General features: G+C 36.8%; 1 protein-coding gene across 1 annotated transcript in view; it reads left to right on the forward strand.

Annotated features, from left to right (window-relative positions):
• LOC123629265 (ankyrin repeat domain-containing protein 26-like) overlaps positions 1-16,785 on the forward strand; it is a 53,248-nt gene that overhangs the window by 24,178 nt on the left and 12,285 nt on the right. The window contains exons 8-10 of the mRNA XM_045539099.1: positions 36-253; positions 3,307-3,529; positions 5,900-5,942. Coding sequence (XP_045395055.1) covers positions 36-253; positions 3,307-3,529; positions 5,900-5,942 — 484 coding nt within the window. The remainder of the gene's footprint in view (positions 1-35; positions 254-3,306; positions 3,530-5,899; positions 5,943-16,785) is intronic.

Genomic DNA, 16,785 nt, shown 5'->3' on the forward strand with positions numbered 1-16,785 from the left:
CACTGCTAAAAATGTATCCTTTTAATTTGTTTCAGGCACAAGCAGCATCGGAAGAATACAGACGACAGTTGAGAGAGAATCATCTGGCTGCAGTAAGCAGTCAGAGGGAATTCAGAATGAATAATCTTGAATCCCAAATCTCCAATATGACAACTGCTCCAGAAGATTTTCATTGTATTGAACTGGAAAAATATAAACACTTCTATCAATTAGAGTTAGAAGACAGAAAATACTTGCCAAAGAAACTAAAAATGTAAGTCAAAATATGGAATGGAAAATAAGTTAAGATCATTAATTTGCCTTGAAAGCACGCCTTTTACTAAGACAGGTTCATGAAATTAGTGGGAAGTGAAAGCTAGCTAGATAATATAATTTTGGAAAATTATATTAATAAATAAACTTGCCTTTAAAATGGGAGTGCAGAACAGTTTACATCTCTCCCTCTTTTCTTGTTTTATCTGGCTTTGTTTCTCCTTAATAGTCTCACGTAGTTAACCTGACCTGATAGTCCTTGAGCTAAGTATTTTGGAAGCTTTATGATTTAGAGAGGGATACTGTCATAAAACTGCTTGTCACCATCCCCCTAAATGAAAATATTAATGAGTTTGACTCCTTTTTGGAAGACTACAGCCCGAACCAAATAGCCAAGTACTGCAACTACTTTTGGTGCATTCTGGCACTCAGTAAATTATCTTGTTTATATTGGTTTACCAAAAATAATAATTTCTACATTTTCTTTTTTTTTTATTTATTCAGGGTGTTATGGGGGTACAAACATTTTGGTTACTGAAAGGGTGAATGAATGACCTAAAGGACACATTTCACACACAGGTTATGTGAGAGCAATGTGGCTGGTTTATTCACCCGGGTGTGGGTGGGCTGAGTCAGAAGTGTCAACACAGAAGGGAGTTCAATCAGGTTTTTTATAAACCGGGATAGCCGACCCCCTCCCACCAGCTGTGTTCAGTTCTTTGTTTCTGGGCCACACTGGCAGGTGGAGAATTGCTTCCTGCTGTGGGCAGCAGAGGACAGTGGGCACAACAGTTGTTTGTAGTACATTTTTCTTAAAATGACCAAGTCCTATGGCCCCTTTCCCCAGTCGCATCCATCCTTCTGTTCTGGCATAGTCCTCATCAGGAGACCTAGGGAGGGATAGCCTTGGTCTCCATCAGGGAGGGAGCGGGAAGGAATGCTGGCTGCAGCTGTCTGATCTACAAAGTCCGGGGTCTCCCCAGACTGCTGTGGCTATTGTTTTATGAGCCTAAGCTTTGCATTAACCACATTCTGTCCTATACATCCTTTTTGGGTTTCTACCTGTAATAAACCTAACGGTTGCATACAATGCTGTTTGCCCTGCCCAAGCTTGGGCTACAAGCATGTCCCTTCCCCATACAGTGTGCTCTGCTTCCATTAGTTGTGGGTTTACCCTCTACCCTTCCCCCTGACCAGCACCCACTCAGTATTACTACCATGTGAACACCATAGTGTTGGTCAGTTAGTACCAATTTGATGGCGAGTACATGTGGTGCATGTTTTCAACCCTTGTGATACCTCACATCAAAGGACAGGCTCAATCTCTGTCCAGGATAATATAAGAGGTGCAAGGCTCTTTCAGACATCAGCCTAGGCAAAAAATTTATGAAGAAGAACCCCAAAGCAATCACAGCATCAACAAAAATAAACAAATGGGACCTGATCAAATTAAAAAACTTTTGCACAGCCAAGGAAACTATCATTAGCGTGAATAGACAACCTGCAGAATGGGAGAAAATATTTGCTTTCTACACATCTGATAAAGGGCTGATAATAAGAATCTATATAGAACTTAAGAAAACAACAAGAAACAATCAACCCCATCAATACATGGGCAAAGGACAGGAACAGAAACTTTTCAAAAGAAGACAGAATAATGGCCAGCAAATATAAAAAAGTGCTCAATATTTCTACTCATTAGGCAAATGCAACTCAAAACTACAACGAGATATCACCTAACTCCAGTGAGAATGGCCCTTATCAAAAAGTTCCAAAACAACAAATGCTGGCCTGGATACGGAGAGATAGGAACACTTTTTACACTGCTGGTGGGACTGCCAATTAGCACAACCCCTGTGGAAAGTAATTTGGAGATACCTCAAAGAGCTAAAAGTAGAAATACCATTTGAGCCAGTAATCCCACTACTGGGCATCTAAACAAAGGAAAAAAAGATGTTCTAGGGCCAGGCATGGTGGCTTCCACCTGTAATGCTAGGACTCTGGGAGACCAGGGCAGGTGGATCATTTGAGCTCAGAAGTTCGAGACTGAGCAATAGCCTGAGTGAGAGCAAGACCCTGTCTCTACTAAAAACACAAAGAAATTATCTGGACAACTAAACATAGACAGAAAAAATTAGCCAGACATGGTGGCACATGCCTGTTGTCCCAGCTATTCAGGAGGCTGAGGCAGAAGGATTGCTTCAGCCCAAGCGTTTGAGGTTGCTGCGAGCTAGGCTGATGCCTTGGCACTCTAGCCTGGGCAACAGAGTGAGACTTTGTCTCAGAAAACAAAGAAACAAACAAAAAGACATTCTTTCATAAAGACATCTGCACTCCAATGTTTATAGCAGCACAATTCACAATTGCAAAGATGTGGAAATAACCCAAATGCACATCAATACATGAGTGGATTAGTAAAATTTCAGATATGTAACTATGGAATACTACTAATCTACCTTTTTATAGGGATAATCATTTTGTTGTGTGTATTTAAGGAGTATAAAATGATGTTTTGATATATTTGTACATAGTGAAATAGCCATTATATTGCACCAAACTGATAAATTCACATTGTTCATTTTCACTTACTATTCCTTTCAATACAAGTGTTTCTTATGGCATCCACAAGAATCTTATAAATAGATCCATTGCAGAAGGCAGCAATTATTACTTGTTAAGCCATACATTGTTGCATCATTGATAGACATTTCTCTACCCTCCTTACTTTATTTAAATTACTTCTTTTTTAGCAATTCCCCTAGGAATATATATATATATATATATATATATATATATATATATATATATGTATATATATATACACACACACACACACACACACACACACACACACACACACATTCACTTCTTTGGAACAATTGTGAAAGCGTAACTGCACAGAGTAGGCATGCTTTGACACATCTTCAAAGTTAAAACACTATTTACTGGGAAGTTCCATTTACTCTTATGGTCACTTTTTGAAAATTTAATCATTTAGGAATCATTTAAGAAAAAATGAAATACTAAACATTTGTCTTTTTGCAATCTTCACAGAGCTACTGAGAGGCCAGCAGCGTTCAGTAGCAGTCTTGTTGCAGAGACACAGGAGACCAGAAGTTTCTCTGGCCCTTGTACAATGAGCACAGAGTCAGCTTCTGCTGGAACTGTTGTTGATGGGTTAGGTCTTCACAGAGAATTTCCTGGAAGAGAATACTCACTGTTTTCTTCTTCCTGCCCATGGACTTTAGATACCAGCTTGAAGAATAACTTGAGTGAGGTTAGTTATATGATCTTCTTTCCTTTGGGTTTCAGATTTCTGATATAATTACTGTTTTTAGTTTGGTGAAATACTGAGTTGTTTAAATGACCTATGCATGATTAGTAATGGTTATAATTATCTGAGTTAATAAAGAGAGGAAAGAGAAAGTTTTCTATTTTCTTAAATTCCCTGCAGCTCTCATTTTCAAGAGATACCCAGATAGTAATGTTATTCAATACATGTAAGTAAAATGACACATTTTAGATTTGTTTAAAGGCTGCATTTAAGTTAGATGTTAGAGATTGAATTTTCTGTAATAACAGGAAGTATATTGAGAGGTCCTTTGGCTTCCTTCCAATTGATTTTAGTTTGGCTGTGGTTGTGGTTCATAACACTTTTGAAGTTTTCCTCTACCATCTCAAAGTTTCCACCCTTAGTCACAAGGGAATGATTGGCATCCAAACACTTAACCACATCTGGATATTTATTATTTATAGCAGTCCAAGAGAGGTAAGTTTTATGAATTAAATAAACCTGTAGTACTACAAAGATTAACTTCTCTTTTTAAATTAAAAGATTTGTCATTTCCTTACATAAAAGTACATGTTTAATTGCTAAGGTAATTACAGCCTTTTAATCTCAAGTTTTGTAAAATTTGCCTATTGGTGGGCAATTGCACAGCACTTTTTAGTTAAATGAGGCATGTACTTGAACTTTTAAAATGGCATTCACTTTTGTCTCTCTATCTTGCCATCACTTGAATGATTGATGACTAAGATGGAAAATCTATCAAGACATTTTGCTGTCTTTTTTCCTTCTATAATCTGTGCCAGGCACTGTATTGCCCTTCAACTGGTGACAACAATTCTGAATTTCTAGTAAGGGAAATATGAGGAAAATGTGTGATTTAAGGGGAAAGTAAGAATAAAATGAAAGAGTCTTTTAAAACATCATTTAATATTTGACAGTCTCACTTGTCAATATAGATAAAATCACTCAAGCCTCCCACCAGCCAGGACAAAACTAGAAGCATCAATACTCCAGACCCTTTTCCTAAGCCTCTGGGTGCCCCTCCCAGAGCAGCTCCCTTCCTGGGATCTGGGTCCTTCCCTTTCCCTTCTGAGCTTTCATATGTAACCTGGGAAAAGATAATTACATTAATAGGCCCTTAGTTCAAGTCACGTTACGATGTACATTTTACATAGTGTTTATTAATGGTAACGTAAGATTCTGTTGATAAAGCCTTCTCCCTTTATCTGGTATTGAGTTGTACTTTTACAACACCTGGCTGGTAATACTGTTATCAGATTATTCATTTGTTCATGCCTTTCTATGGTGGTGTTCTCACAAAAGTGTTCTTGAAAACAGTCTCTCAAAATACTGGGAAAAGTGTTAGTCAGACATTTGTGAAGGCATCAGATGTCATATTATGATTATCACGACAATATATTTATTAGCTTGAATATACTCTTTCAGGCCCCGTTTTGGGCATTTAGAGGGAGAATACCTTTTATACAAAGGAGTTAAACAAGAATCCTCTATATGAGAACATTTACAATACATTAATAGTTAGAAATGTTTTCACACATTTTTAGAAATAACTAAAAATTGCAGCTATAAGCAGCCAGATGTTTCCAAAACCTGGTACTAATTTCTGAAAAGAAATAAAAATTACAATTCATGAGCTATATATTTTTGACCTCTTTTCTAATTCTAGAACATCGTGAATCAAAGAAACTAAGTTTGAAAACTGGCTCTAACCTATATTTATCCTTATTTCAAGCAAATTTTGGGAGATCTTAGTGTTCATATGACAAAATGTCAGTCATAAGACAGGCAGCACAATATTTTTACCTAATCTTAGCCAGTAGAATATTCACATGACATTATGACAGTGCCATTTTCTTCATATGTGTATTCATGATTCTGTGCTAAAATGTTAGTAGCATAGAACATACTTTAATATTTTAGTTTTATTAGAAGTGGAAAATAAAAATTTTATTTTAAGGAAAAATCAATTACAGTGAAAAAACCTCATCATGTTTTATAAAGGGTAGAGTTTTCCTAAGAATTTCAAAGTAACACATTCATGTGAAAATGTGATTTGAATTGTCCAACCTTTGTACTGATAAGAGAAAATGTCACCCTTTTTGAAGTCATGTATATTCAGTAGACCAATATTAATTGTACTTTTTTATTAGATGATTGTAGACAGCATCACACATACACATTCTGTTATCTAAATGTGAAATAAATAGGAATTTTATTTTATTATGTGATTATTTCTCTATTTAAGCAATCCTCAAGTTAAGTCTAGTCTCTCTAGCAATGCCATGAAAATGTCTCTGGTTTACCTGAAGATTATAAATAATATTTGACTTATTTCAGATGCAGCAGGAGTTGGAAGAAATAACTTCAGGACTAGAAGTAGGTATGCTGCCAAATTTTATGAATTAAATTGAGAGTAATGATTTGATTTCTGAAATCAGCTGTAAGTAAGAAGTGGCATCCCTCTCTATTATTTGGTTAATAGATACTACATTAAATATTTCCTCTTACATGAATCTAGTGAAAGATGTGAAAACACTAACATTCATACTGAACAGTATACTTATGCTTCATGATTTCATTATCATATTCCATAGCTTCAGAGAAATCTCATGAAATTTATGTTTTGTTTTGTTATTTTCTGGATCTGCACTTTATTCACTCTACCATCCCTATGAACCTATTCATGTGTCAGGCAGCACACTGGAACTATTCTCAGAAAACGAAGGCATCATCAGCTTTCTACGTTTATGATAATGATTTAAGGCCAAAACCCCCAAACTCATCTAGTGACACTAAGCCAAGCAATTATAGTTCATAAGCAGTCACTTGACCTGTGACCTTTTAAATCCATCATCTACTTTTTCACTGGCATACTTTTGCCCTCAGAAAAAGTTCCATATTTCTTAGCATGGAAACATCACCCACATCAATGTGGTTCTTGTCAATTTTTTCAACTTCATATCTTGCCACATACCCTACACTGCCCCTCTGTTCTAGCATCTCAAAAACTAGACTACTTAGAATTCCACAATGTCCCTCCTCACTGCCACCTGTTTTCCTTTACTTCTTCCCTCTATCTGATAATTGTCCCTCAGCTATCAAGTTATGTATCACCCCTACCAAAAAGTGTACTCTACTGATAGAAAACTTGGACAGATGGCCCTTGTCTGTGTTAAAAGAGTGCCCATTTTATACTTGTTATGGTCTCTCTGACTCTGCAGGGTGTTCCCTGCTTCTCCTCTTTGCATATTACAGTATACGATTGTTGAGGTCGGTCATGTGGACTGTGTCATCTTCACCTTGTCCTTCCAGTGCTTGTCATAGTTCCTTCGCATGTGGTTGTTGAATGAGTGAAGGGAGCTGAGAAAACCAGATGCTGAACCACAATGATAATTAATTTAATGTGCAACTATGGACAATAATATTTAATATAATAATAATAATATGATAATATAATATTAATATTGCAATACGAGTTTTGTATTGCCTGTTTACATATATATTTATCATTCTTATTAACACCAATAAAGTTCTTGCCTCTTTCTTACTAGCTTACACTTATTTCCTACAAAATCTTTTAGGTAAAGAATATAATTCTTTACTTTTATTTCCAGGTGCTGCTGGATACAGTCCTCTAGAAGAGTTTCTCCTCTAGGATACATTAATGAGTCAAGTCTAAATGAATATATTCTTTGGAAGGCATCTCAACAATATATGCCAATTTTTTTTTAAATTATATGATGTGAAAGACTTTTAATTGGATCTTGCCAATGAAAGCCAATTTTATATCCTCAAACTGTCAAAGTGTGAGCTCTTTCATAACCAAACACTCAAGTTTTCATGCATACTTTAGTGAAGTTACTTGATTTCTCATTCGTCTTTTACCATTTTCATCACTATACATAATGATAAATTTACATTTAGACAGACATCATTTTGGTTCAGGTACTGTGGTCATTGTCAATGTTTGGAGGTGTTACAATTCTTACAGTGCCATCAGACTTATGTAATTTTAATTTTCAGCACAGATTTATATGGCTCTTTCTTCCTGGAGACAAAAAGTTTGCCTAACTCTTTTGATTTTTTCTGTTCATTCAGATTTAGATCCTGTGTGTTTTGACAAGTGTATCACAGAAGTGGTCCTGTGGATCTTCTCCTTGCATCCTAACATGGGATCTACATCTGATTTGTCTTATTCCTGATGATGTTAGCATTGACCGCTAATGGTGGTATCTGCTGTGTTTGAGATTTGACTTGCTGAATGAGCCAAGCATAGTACCTGAAATAAATCTAACTCAGTCAGGTGTGTAATTCTTTTCACACTAACCTTACTTGCTTCAATTTCCTCATATTTTGGTGCAGATTTTATTTCTAAATTAGTGACATCCTTTGGTCTGTTGTTCTCTTTTTTTCTTTTGCTGTCTTTGTCTGGTTTTGATGTGAAGGTGATACTGGCTTTATAAAACTATTTGGTAAGTAATTGTCTTCTTCAATTTTTTAGGAGAGTTTGTATAACCCTGGTGTTAATTCCTTGAATGTTGGTTAAAATTCTCCAGTGAAACCCTCTAGGCCTAGAGACTTTGGGGAGAGGGAGCTGTTTTATTCCAAATGCCATTTGTTTCTTAAATAGTTATGGAGCTATTCAGGTTATCTATTTAATATTGGCTCAGTTTGGATAATTTGTGGTTCTTGAGAAATTGCTCCATTTGTTATACATAGTTAAGTTGATGAGCATGACATTTTTTGTAGCATTCATTAGTTATCATTTTAATGGCTGTAACATCTGCCTTTTTTGCTGCTCATGTCTGATATTAGTGATCTGTATCTTCTCTGTTTTTATCTTTCTCGGTCTTGTCAGATTTTTGTTGATTTTATTTATTTTTTTAAGAACTAGCTACTTGTTTTCTTGATTTCTTATTATTTTCCTGTTTTTTCATATAATTATTTTTCTTCTTATATTCACTATTTCCTCCTCATTCTTATTTTCAGTTTCTCTTGTTCTTTTTTAGTTTCTTAAACTAGGACTATTGATTTGAACTTTTCCTTTTATAATAACGTAGGTACTTAGTGCAATAAATGTCATCTTCAGCACTGTTTAAGTGGCGTTCACATAATTTCATTAGTTATATTTTTATTTTCATCCAGTTTCATGTATTCTATATTCCTTTCAGTTTTCTTCTTAGACCCATGCCTTTCTTTGATGGGTACTATTTAATTCTCAACTGTTTGGAGAATTTCTGTTATCTTTCTCATAATTTCCAGGTGTATTCAATTATTTTAATTGAACGTACTTGTATGATTTCAATGGTTTTAAATTTCTTGAAGTTTATTTTATGACTTAGAATATGGACTATTTTTGTGAATTCATCATGGATTATTGGAAAAAAAGTTTCATCTGCTATTATTGGGTGGACTGTTCTATGACTACCCACTTGTGGGGGCTGAGAGTGTTATGCACTTGTTCTACGCCTGTGCTGATCTTCTGTCTGTAGATTACTAGAGTAGGGTGGTGAAGTCCTCAGGTAAAATTGTGCATTTATCTGTTTCTCTTTTGAGTTCTGTCAGTTTGTACTTCATGTGTACAGAGGCCATATTGTGTACACATTTAAACAGCTCTTATGTCTTGCTTGTTTGTTGGCCTTTCCATTATTGTGTGATGTACCTCTTTATGTCTAGTAATTGTTTTTGCTCTGAAGTCTACTTTATCTCATATTAACATAGCCATATTAGTTTTTAAAGAGAACTGAGGTTGCGTAGTTTATCACTTCCATCCTTTTACATTCGCTGTAACTATGCTGTTAAATTTGAAGTGCGTTCATTAACAGGCAGCATAAATTTTGTTGAATCATGCTGTTTCCCACTCCACTTTGGTATTATCTTTTAATTGACACATGCCCACTATTTGCATTCAAGGGAATTGTTATATGCTTAAGGGTCAGGTGTGTGCTACTTTTTGATTTGTTTTCTGTTTGTTAATTATCTTGCTCTTTCCTCTGCATCTCTTTCCTTACCCTCCTGTTGGATACTTCAGGAGTTTTAGGATTAGATATTGATTTTTTTTACAGTGTTTTTGATAATATATCTTTTATAATTTTCTTAGTGGTGACTTTAATTATTATTATACATGCACAACTTATCAGAGTCCACTGGTGTGGATGTTTTACCATTTGAAGTGAAATGTAGAAACCTTATTTCCATTTAGCTTCCTTCAGCTTTTTACTTTTTAAAATGGAATGGTGCTAAGTGACGCCCCTGTTGCACTGGATGCCACATCAAATATCATTCAAAAACGTATGGGAAGAAGCATATTTTATCCTCCCCTATTTTCCCATTCTGATGTTCTTCTTTTTGAGGTTCCAAGCATTCTTCTGATACCAGCTCCTTTCTGTTTAGAGAACTCACTCTATACATTGGTAAGAGGAGGTTTGCTAAGCACAACTTGTCTTAGTTTCCTCCATCTGAGGACGCCTTTATTTGCCCTTCCTTTCTGAGTGTGAATTTTGCTGGATGCAGATTTAGTGGCTGATAGTTCTTTTCTTTCAGCAATTTAAAAATGTTAGGCCTCTTCCTCCCATCCTCCATGGTTTTGAATGAGAAATCTGTCATTTGAATCCATATCTCTCCATCAGTCTACATCATTTCTCTTGGGCATGCTTTGAAGAGTTTTTATCTGTCTTCATTTTTCAGTTTTCAGAAGGTTTTAAAGGACATGTCTTGATCTGGACTTCTTTGGGTTTATCTTATGTAGAATTCACTTAGATACTTGAATCTGTAGGGTTTTGTCTGCCAAATTTGTGATATTTTCAGATATTACTTCATTGAATATTTTTTTCAGTCCTACTGTCTCTTTCGACTTTCTTTTTTTCCCTGGGTCTCTGATGATACAGATGCTGTCTGATGGGTCCCCGCGGCTGTCTTGTTTGTTCTGTTTTATATCTGTTTTTTTCTTTATTGTTCAAAATAGGGAAATTCTATTGATTTGCTTTGAAGTTCATTTATTCTATCTTCTCCCTTTTACTATTGAGTTTATCCCCCAAATTTTAACTTAGTTATTATAGTTTTAAAATCTACAATTTCCATTTGGTTCCTTGTTTTTATTTTGTATGTCGGAGTATTATAGGGTTACAAAGGCTTTGATTACATAATTGCTTTTGCACTGTCCCAAAACAGTGCCCATTCACTAGGGAGTATGCACCATAGCCACTATTTGTGGATTTACCTAATCCCTCTTCCCCATTCCTACCTGCTCAACACCCTATCAATGTTTCTTCCCATATGTGCACATTAGTGTTGATCATTTGGTACGAATTTAATGGTGAGTGCCTGTGGTGTTTTTCCATTCTTATGATATTTCACTTAAAAAAATGGACTCTAGCTCCATCCAATATAATAGAATAGGTAGTTAATCATTTTTAATTTTTTTATACGGCTGACTAGTACTCCACGGTACACATCTGCCACATTTTTTAAATCTGCTCATGTATTGATGGGCACTTGTATTGTTTTCATATTTTTGCAGTTGTGAACCATGCTGCTATAAACATTCGAGTGCAGATGTCTTTTTCATAGAATATCTTTTCCTTTGGGTAGATGCCCAATAGTGGGACTGCTGGATCAAATGATAGTTCTACTTTTAGTTCTCTGAGTTATCACTATGGTACTTTCCATAGAGGGTAGTATCAGTTTCCAGTCCCAGCAGCAGTATATGAGTGTTCCTATCTCTTGGTATCCACACCAACATTTGTTGTTTTGGGACTTTTTGATAAAAGCCGTTCTCACTGGAGTTAAGTGATATCTCATAGTGGTTTTTATTTGCATGTCCCTGAGGATAAGAGATGTTCACCACTTTTTAAAGATGTGTGTTGGCCACTAGTCTGCCATTAGTCTTTTCTTTTGAAAAGTTTCTGTTCATGTCATTGACCACTTTGTATGGATTTGTTTGATGAGTTCGATATAGATTCTGGTTATCAGCCCTTTATTGGATGTGTAGCATGTGAATATTTTCTCCCATTCTCTAGATTGTCTGTTTGCTCTCATGGGAGTTTCCTTGGCTGTGCAGAACCTTGTTAATTTGATAAGGTCCCATTTGTTTGTTTTCACTGATGCCATGATTGCTTTTGGGGTCTTCTTTATTAATTCTTTGCCTAGGCTGATGTCTGTGAGAGTTTTTCCAACATTTTCTTCTAGAATTCTTAAGGTTTCATGCCTTAGGTGTAAGTCTGTAATCCATTGTGAATTGATTTTTGTGAGAGGCAAAAAGGGCAGTTCCTGTTTGAGTCTTCTGCATGTGGCTATCCAAATTTCCTAGTACCACTTATTGAATAGGTATTCTTTTTCCCACTGTGTGTATGTTTCTTGTTTATCAAAGAGCAGATAGCTCTATCTGGATGGTTTTGTATCTGGGTTTTTAGTCCTGTTCCACTGGTCTATGTCTCTGTTCTTGTGCAAGTACCATACTGTTTTGGATACTCTAGCCTTGTAGGATAGCTTGAAGACTGCTAAATTGGTGCCTTCCATTTTTTTCTTTATGCTTAAGGTTGCTTTTTCTATACGGGGGTCTTCTCTTGTTTGATATAAAGTGTTCATTTATTTTTTTGAGATATGCAAAAAATGTTGTTGGTATTGTAATAGAGATTGCATTGAATCTGTAGATCAGTTTGAGCAGTATGACCATGAGCATGGTGTGGCTTTCCATCTGTTTATGTCCTCTGCTATTTCCTCGCTCAGTGTTTTGTAGTTCTCCCTGTAGAGCTCTTTCACCAGCTTAGGTGAATATATTCCTGGGTATTTTATTTACCTTGTTGCCATTGTGAAAAGTATGGAGTCTTTGATTTGGATCTCTGTTTGCCTGTTGTTTGCGTATATGAATGCTACCAATTTATGTACATTAATATTGTAACCTGAGACTTTGCTGAACTTATCAATTGCAATAATCTCTTGGCTGAATCTTCGGGGTCTAGATAAAATATCATATTGCCAGCAAAGCACAGTAGTTTGACATCTTCTGCCCCCATTTGTATTGGCTTGCTTTCTTTCTCTTATCTAATTGCCCTGGCTAGGAACCCAAGCACTATGTTGAACAGAACTGGTGATAGAAGGCAATATTGTTTGGTTCCAGTTCTGAGCAGGAAATCTTTCAAATTTTCCTCATGCTGTATAATGTTGGCAGAGAGTTTGTCCTATACGGCTTTTATCATTTTGAGGTAAGTCCCATCTATGCTTATTTTGTTAAGCGTTCTTATCATAAAAGTGTTCCAAATTTTATCAAATGCTTTCTGTGCATCTACTGCGAGGATCATATGGTCTTAGCTTACACTTCTGTTTATGTGGTGAATTACATTTATAGGTTTGTGTATGTTGAAACATCCCTGCATTTTTGGGATGAAGCCCTCTTAATCATGATAGATTATTTATTTGATGAGTAGCTGAATTAGATTTGCTAGGATTTTCTTGACATTTTTTGAATGTATATTCATAATGGATATTGGTCTGTAATTTTCTATTTTTGGCGAGTCCTTTCATGGCTTTGGGATCAGAGTGATGTTGGCTTTGTAAACTGTGTTGGGGAGGAATCCTACCTTCTCAATATTGTGGAATAATTTCTGCTGTATAGGCACCAGTTCTTCTTCGTAGGTCTGATAAAATTAAGCTGTGAGGCCGTCTGGTCTGAGACTTTTATGTTTAGGAAAGTTTTTATTGCTGCTTCAATTTCAGTACTTGATATTGGTCTGTTCAGGAATTCTATTTCTTCCTGATTGAGCCTAGGGAAGCATTGTCATTCTAAGAATTTGTCCATTTCCTCCACACTTACAAGTTTACCTGCATAGACATTTTCATAGTATTCATACATGATATTATGTATTTCCATGGTATGAGTTGTAATTTCTCCTTTTTCATTCCTGACTGAGCTTATTAGCACCCTGACTTTTGTGCTTCTGGTTCTAGTGAGGATCTTGCCAATCTAGTCAGGATCATGCCAGTTTTCTTTTCTTTTCAAAGAATGAACTTTCTGTTTCATAAATCTTTTGTATAGGTCTTTTATTATTGATTTCATTTAGTTCTGCTGTGATCCTTCTTATTTCTTTTCATCTGTCGGGTTTGGAATTGGTTTGCTCATCCTTTTCCAGTTTTTTGAGATGATTCATTAGATTGTTGATTTGTGATCTTTCTGTATTTTAGAAAAAAGAATGTATGACTATAATTTTCCTCTCAGGATTGCAGTAGCTGTGTCCCACAGATTTTTGATAACTTGTGTCCTTGTTATCATTTAGGTCAAAGAATCTTTTGATTTCCATCTTAATTTCCTCCTTGACCTGAGTATCATTCAGAAGTATGTTGTTTTGTTTCCATGAATTTGTGTAGAGATGATTGTTTCTGTTGGAGCTGATTTCTAATTTTATTCCATTGTGGTCTGAGTGGATACATGGTATAATTTGCATTTTTTAAAAAGAATTGTTGAGACATGTTTTATTGCTTAGGATATAGTGAAGCTTAGAGAATGTCCCAGTAGCTGATGAGAAGAATGTATACTCAGCAGTTTTTGGGTAAAATGTTCTGTAAATGTCTGTTAGGATCATTTCTCATAGAGTTCACTTTAAGTCCATTGTTTCTTTGTTTATATTTTATTTGGAGGATTTGTTCTGTTCTGTGAAAGGGGTTTTGAAGACCCCAGTTATTATGGTGCTGCCATTTATCATTTTGCTTAGATGAAGTAGTATTTGCTTCATGAATATGAGTGCAGCTCTGTTGACCATGTAAATATTTAGAATTGTTATGTCTTCTTGTTGAATTGTTCCTTTTACCATTATATTATGACCATCTTTGTCTTTCATTACTTTTGTTGATTTGAAGACTAAGTTATTCGATATGAGAGCTGCCACACCAGCTTTCTTTTGGTTTTCCTTTCCATGGAATATTGTTTTCCATGTCTTCAGTTTGAGTCTGAATGAGTCTTTGTGAGTTAGATGTATTTCCTGAGGATAGATGTTACTTGGCATATGTATATGTATTCATTCACCTAATTTATGTCTCTTCAGTGGGCAGTTCAAGTCATTCATATTTATTGAAATATTTGATAAGTGGGTCGGATCTGTGCATCCTGTTGATTAGATTTCTGTTGCTTTGTTTTATCTCTGTGCCATTGTGGTATCTGGCCTTTAACCTTTAGCTTTTGGGTAATTTTACACTGATGAGTTCTATTGTGCTGATCCATGACTAATGCAGTTCTGAGTACTTCCTGCATGGCAGGTCTTGTCTTGAACAACTCCCTCAGAGATTGCTTATCTGAGAACAATTTTATTTCTCCGTCATATATGAAACTTAGTTCTCCAGGATACAAAATTCTAGTTGGGCCTTATTTCCTTTGAGAAGAGTGAGAGTAGAGCCCCAGTTGTAAGGTGTCACTTGAGCAGTCTGCAGTTAGTGTGATGTGTTTCCCTGGGTAAGCTACTTACTGCTTTCCCCTTACAGCTCATAAGAGCACCTCTGTCATGTTTAATTTCTCCACTCTGATGACTATGTGTTGTGTTTTCCTCTTCATCATGGCTCCGCCAGGGGTCCTAGGAGGTTCTTGTACCTGGATATCTAGAATTCTAGCAAGGTCAAGGAAATTTTCCTCAATCATTCACTCAATTAAATTATCTAACCATTGTGTATTTTCTTCTGCCCCCTCAGGAATGCCTATGATTCCTATGTTAGGCCTCTTATCATAGTTCCATATTTTTGTATGCTTTGTTTATTTCCCTTATTTCTCTGTTCTCTCTCTGTGACTGACTGATTTAATTGAAAGGTGGTATCATCAAGCTCTGGGATTCTTTCTTCTGCCTGACCTAACCTGTTCTTAAGGCTTCTTACTGTGTTTTGTAATTCCTTGAATGAATTTTTCATCTCCAGAAGTTCTGTTTGATTTTTCTTTAATACTTGAACTGCTTTAGTGAATTTTTCATTCATTTCCTGCACTTTGGCTTTTTTTGTGTGTTGTATTTCCATATTTTATTGAATTGCATTGAGGTTTCTTACAATCCATGTTCAAAATTATTCACCAGTCATTTCAGTGTTATGATTTTGGTTGGTATCCATTGCTAGAGTGCTGGTGAAGCCTTTCCTGGGTGTTCTTTAGCTTTTATTTTCCATACTTCTAGAGTTCTTTTGCTGATTCTTTCTCGTATGGAGCAATTTTTACCTCTTTGGAGGTAAAACCTTTCGATTTTCTTTTGTTTCGATAATGACATATACCGAGTTTAATATCTGAGCCCTGAGGTCATGCTTCTGTGTGAGAACTGACCACACCCTGTATGGTGAGTCAGTAAATGTAGTAAAAGGGCATGTAAACTGACCTCCCTATCCGTAGGTGTTGCTTGCTGGGAAGAACAAGCTTCAGTGTTGTTTTTGGTTCCTGGGACCTCCTCTAGTTACTCAGAAGAACTCTAGTGTCCCAGATGGTGGGTGGGGCTCTGGAACTGGCAGATGTGTCCTTATTTTACACTTCAGCAGGTCCAGGTAGGGGAGTGAGGCTGGGTGTGACTTGGTTTCGTGAACCTGCACTAAAATTCCACAGAAGTTTTAGCAGGGGTCAAATTTCTGCCTTTGGGCACAGCTGCCAGGGATGGGCTGAAGTAGGGCCTACTCAGCCAGAAAGTCTGTGTGTGGAGGCAGGGCTGTCTGAGACCCTGAATCAGGTAGTCTGGAACAAACTTCACTTCTTTCCACCCTCCCCTATTCTGTGGTTTCTTCCAAGCCTCTGCTGGCAGGCAGGACCTCAAGCCAGCCTTGTTGTACTATGACTGTGATGGGGACTGGGAGTTTCCCTGTCCAGGATCCCAGCCAGAGCTGGGAATGGGGCCCTTCTGGGGGAGGAGGGGTGCCCCCACATGTACACCATAGGTGTGAACCCAAACTGCACTCTCTCCCAATCTGCCCCTGCAGGCATCCACAGCTCATGAGAATTATTCACAAATATCCCCTCTTGCCCCTGGGTTTTGTGATTGGGACCTGAGTGTACTGGATCTGACATGTGGGCCCATCCTCTGGGCCCTGGAGATCAATCCCTGAACATAGCAGGGAGAAGCATACTGTTCCCAAGTCCCTCCTGGGATGCTCAAGCTGGATCAATGTCCCTCCACTTCGGGCTGTGTCCCACTCTGCTGAAGTCACCAGCAACAGTACCAGGAATGGCCAGCAGGCAGTGCACTCACAGTCCAAGCACCTCTTTTTTCTGCTACAGG

Source organism: Lemur catta, unplaced genomic scaffold (genome assembly GCF_020740605.2).
Source record: "Lemur catta isolate mLemCat1 unplaced genomic scaffold, mLemCat1.pri scaffold_106_ctg1, whole genome shotgun sequence".
NCBI lineage: Eukaryota > Metazoa > Chordata > Mammalia > Primates > Lemuridae > Lemur > Lemur catta.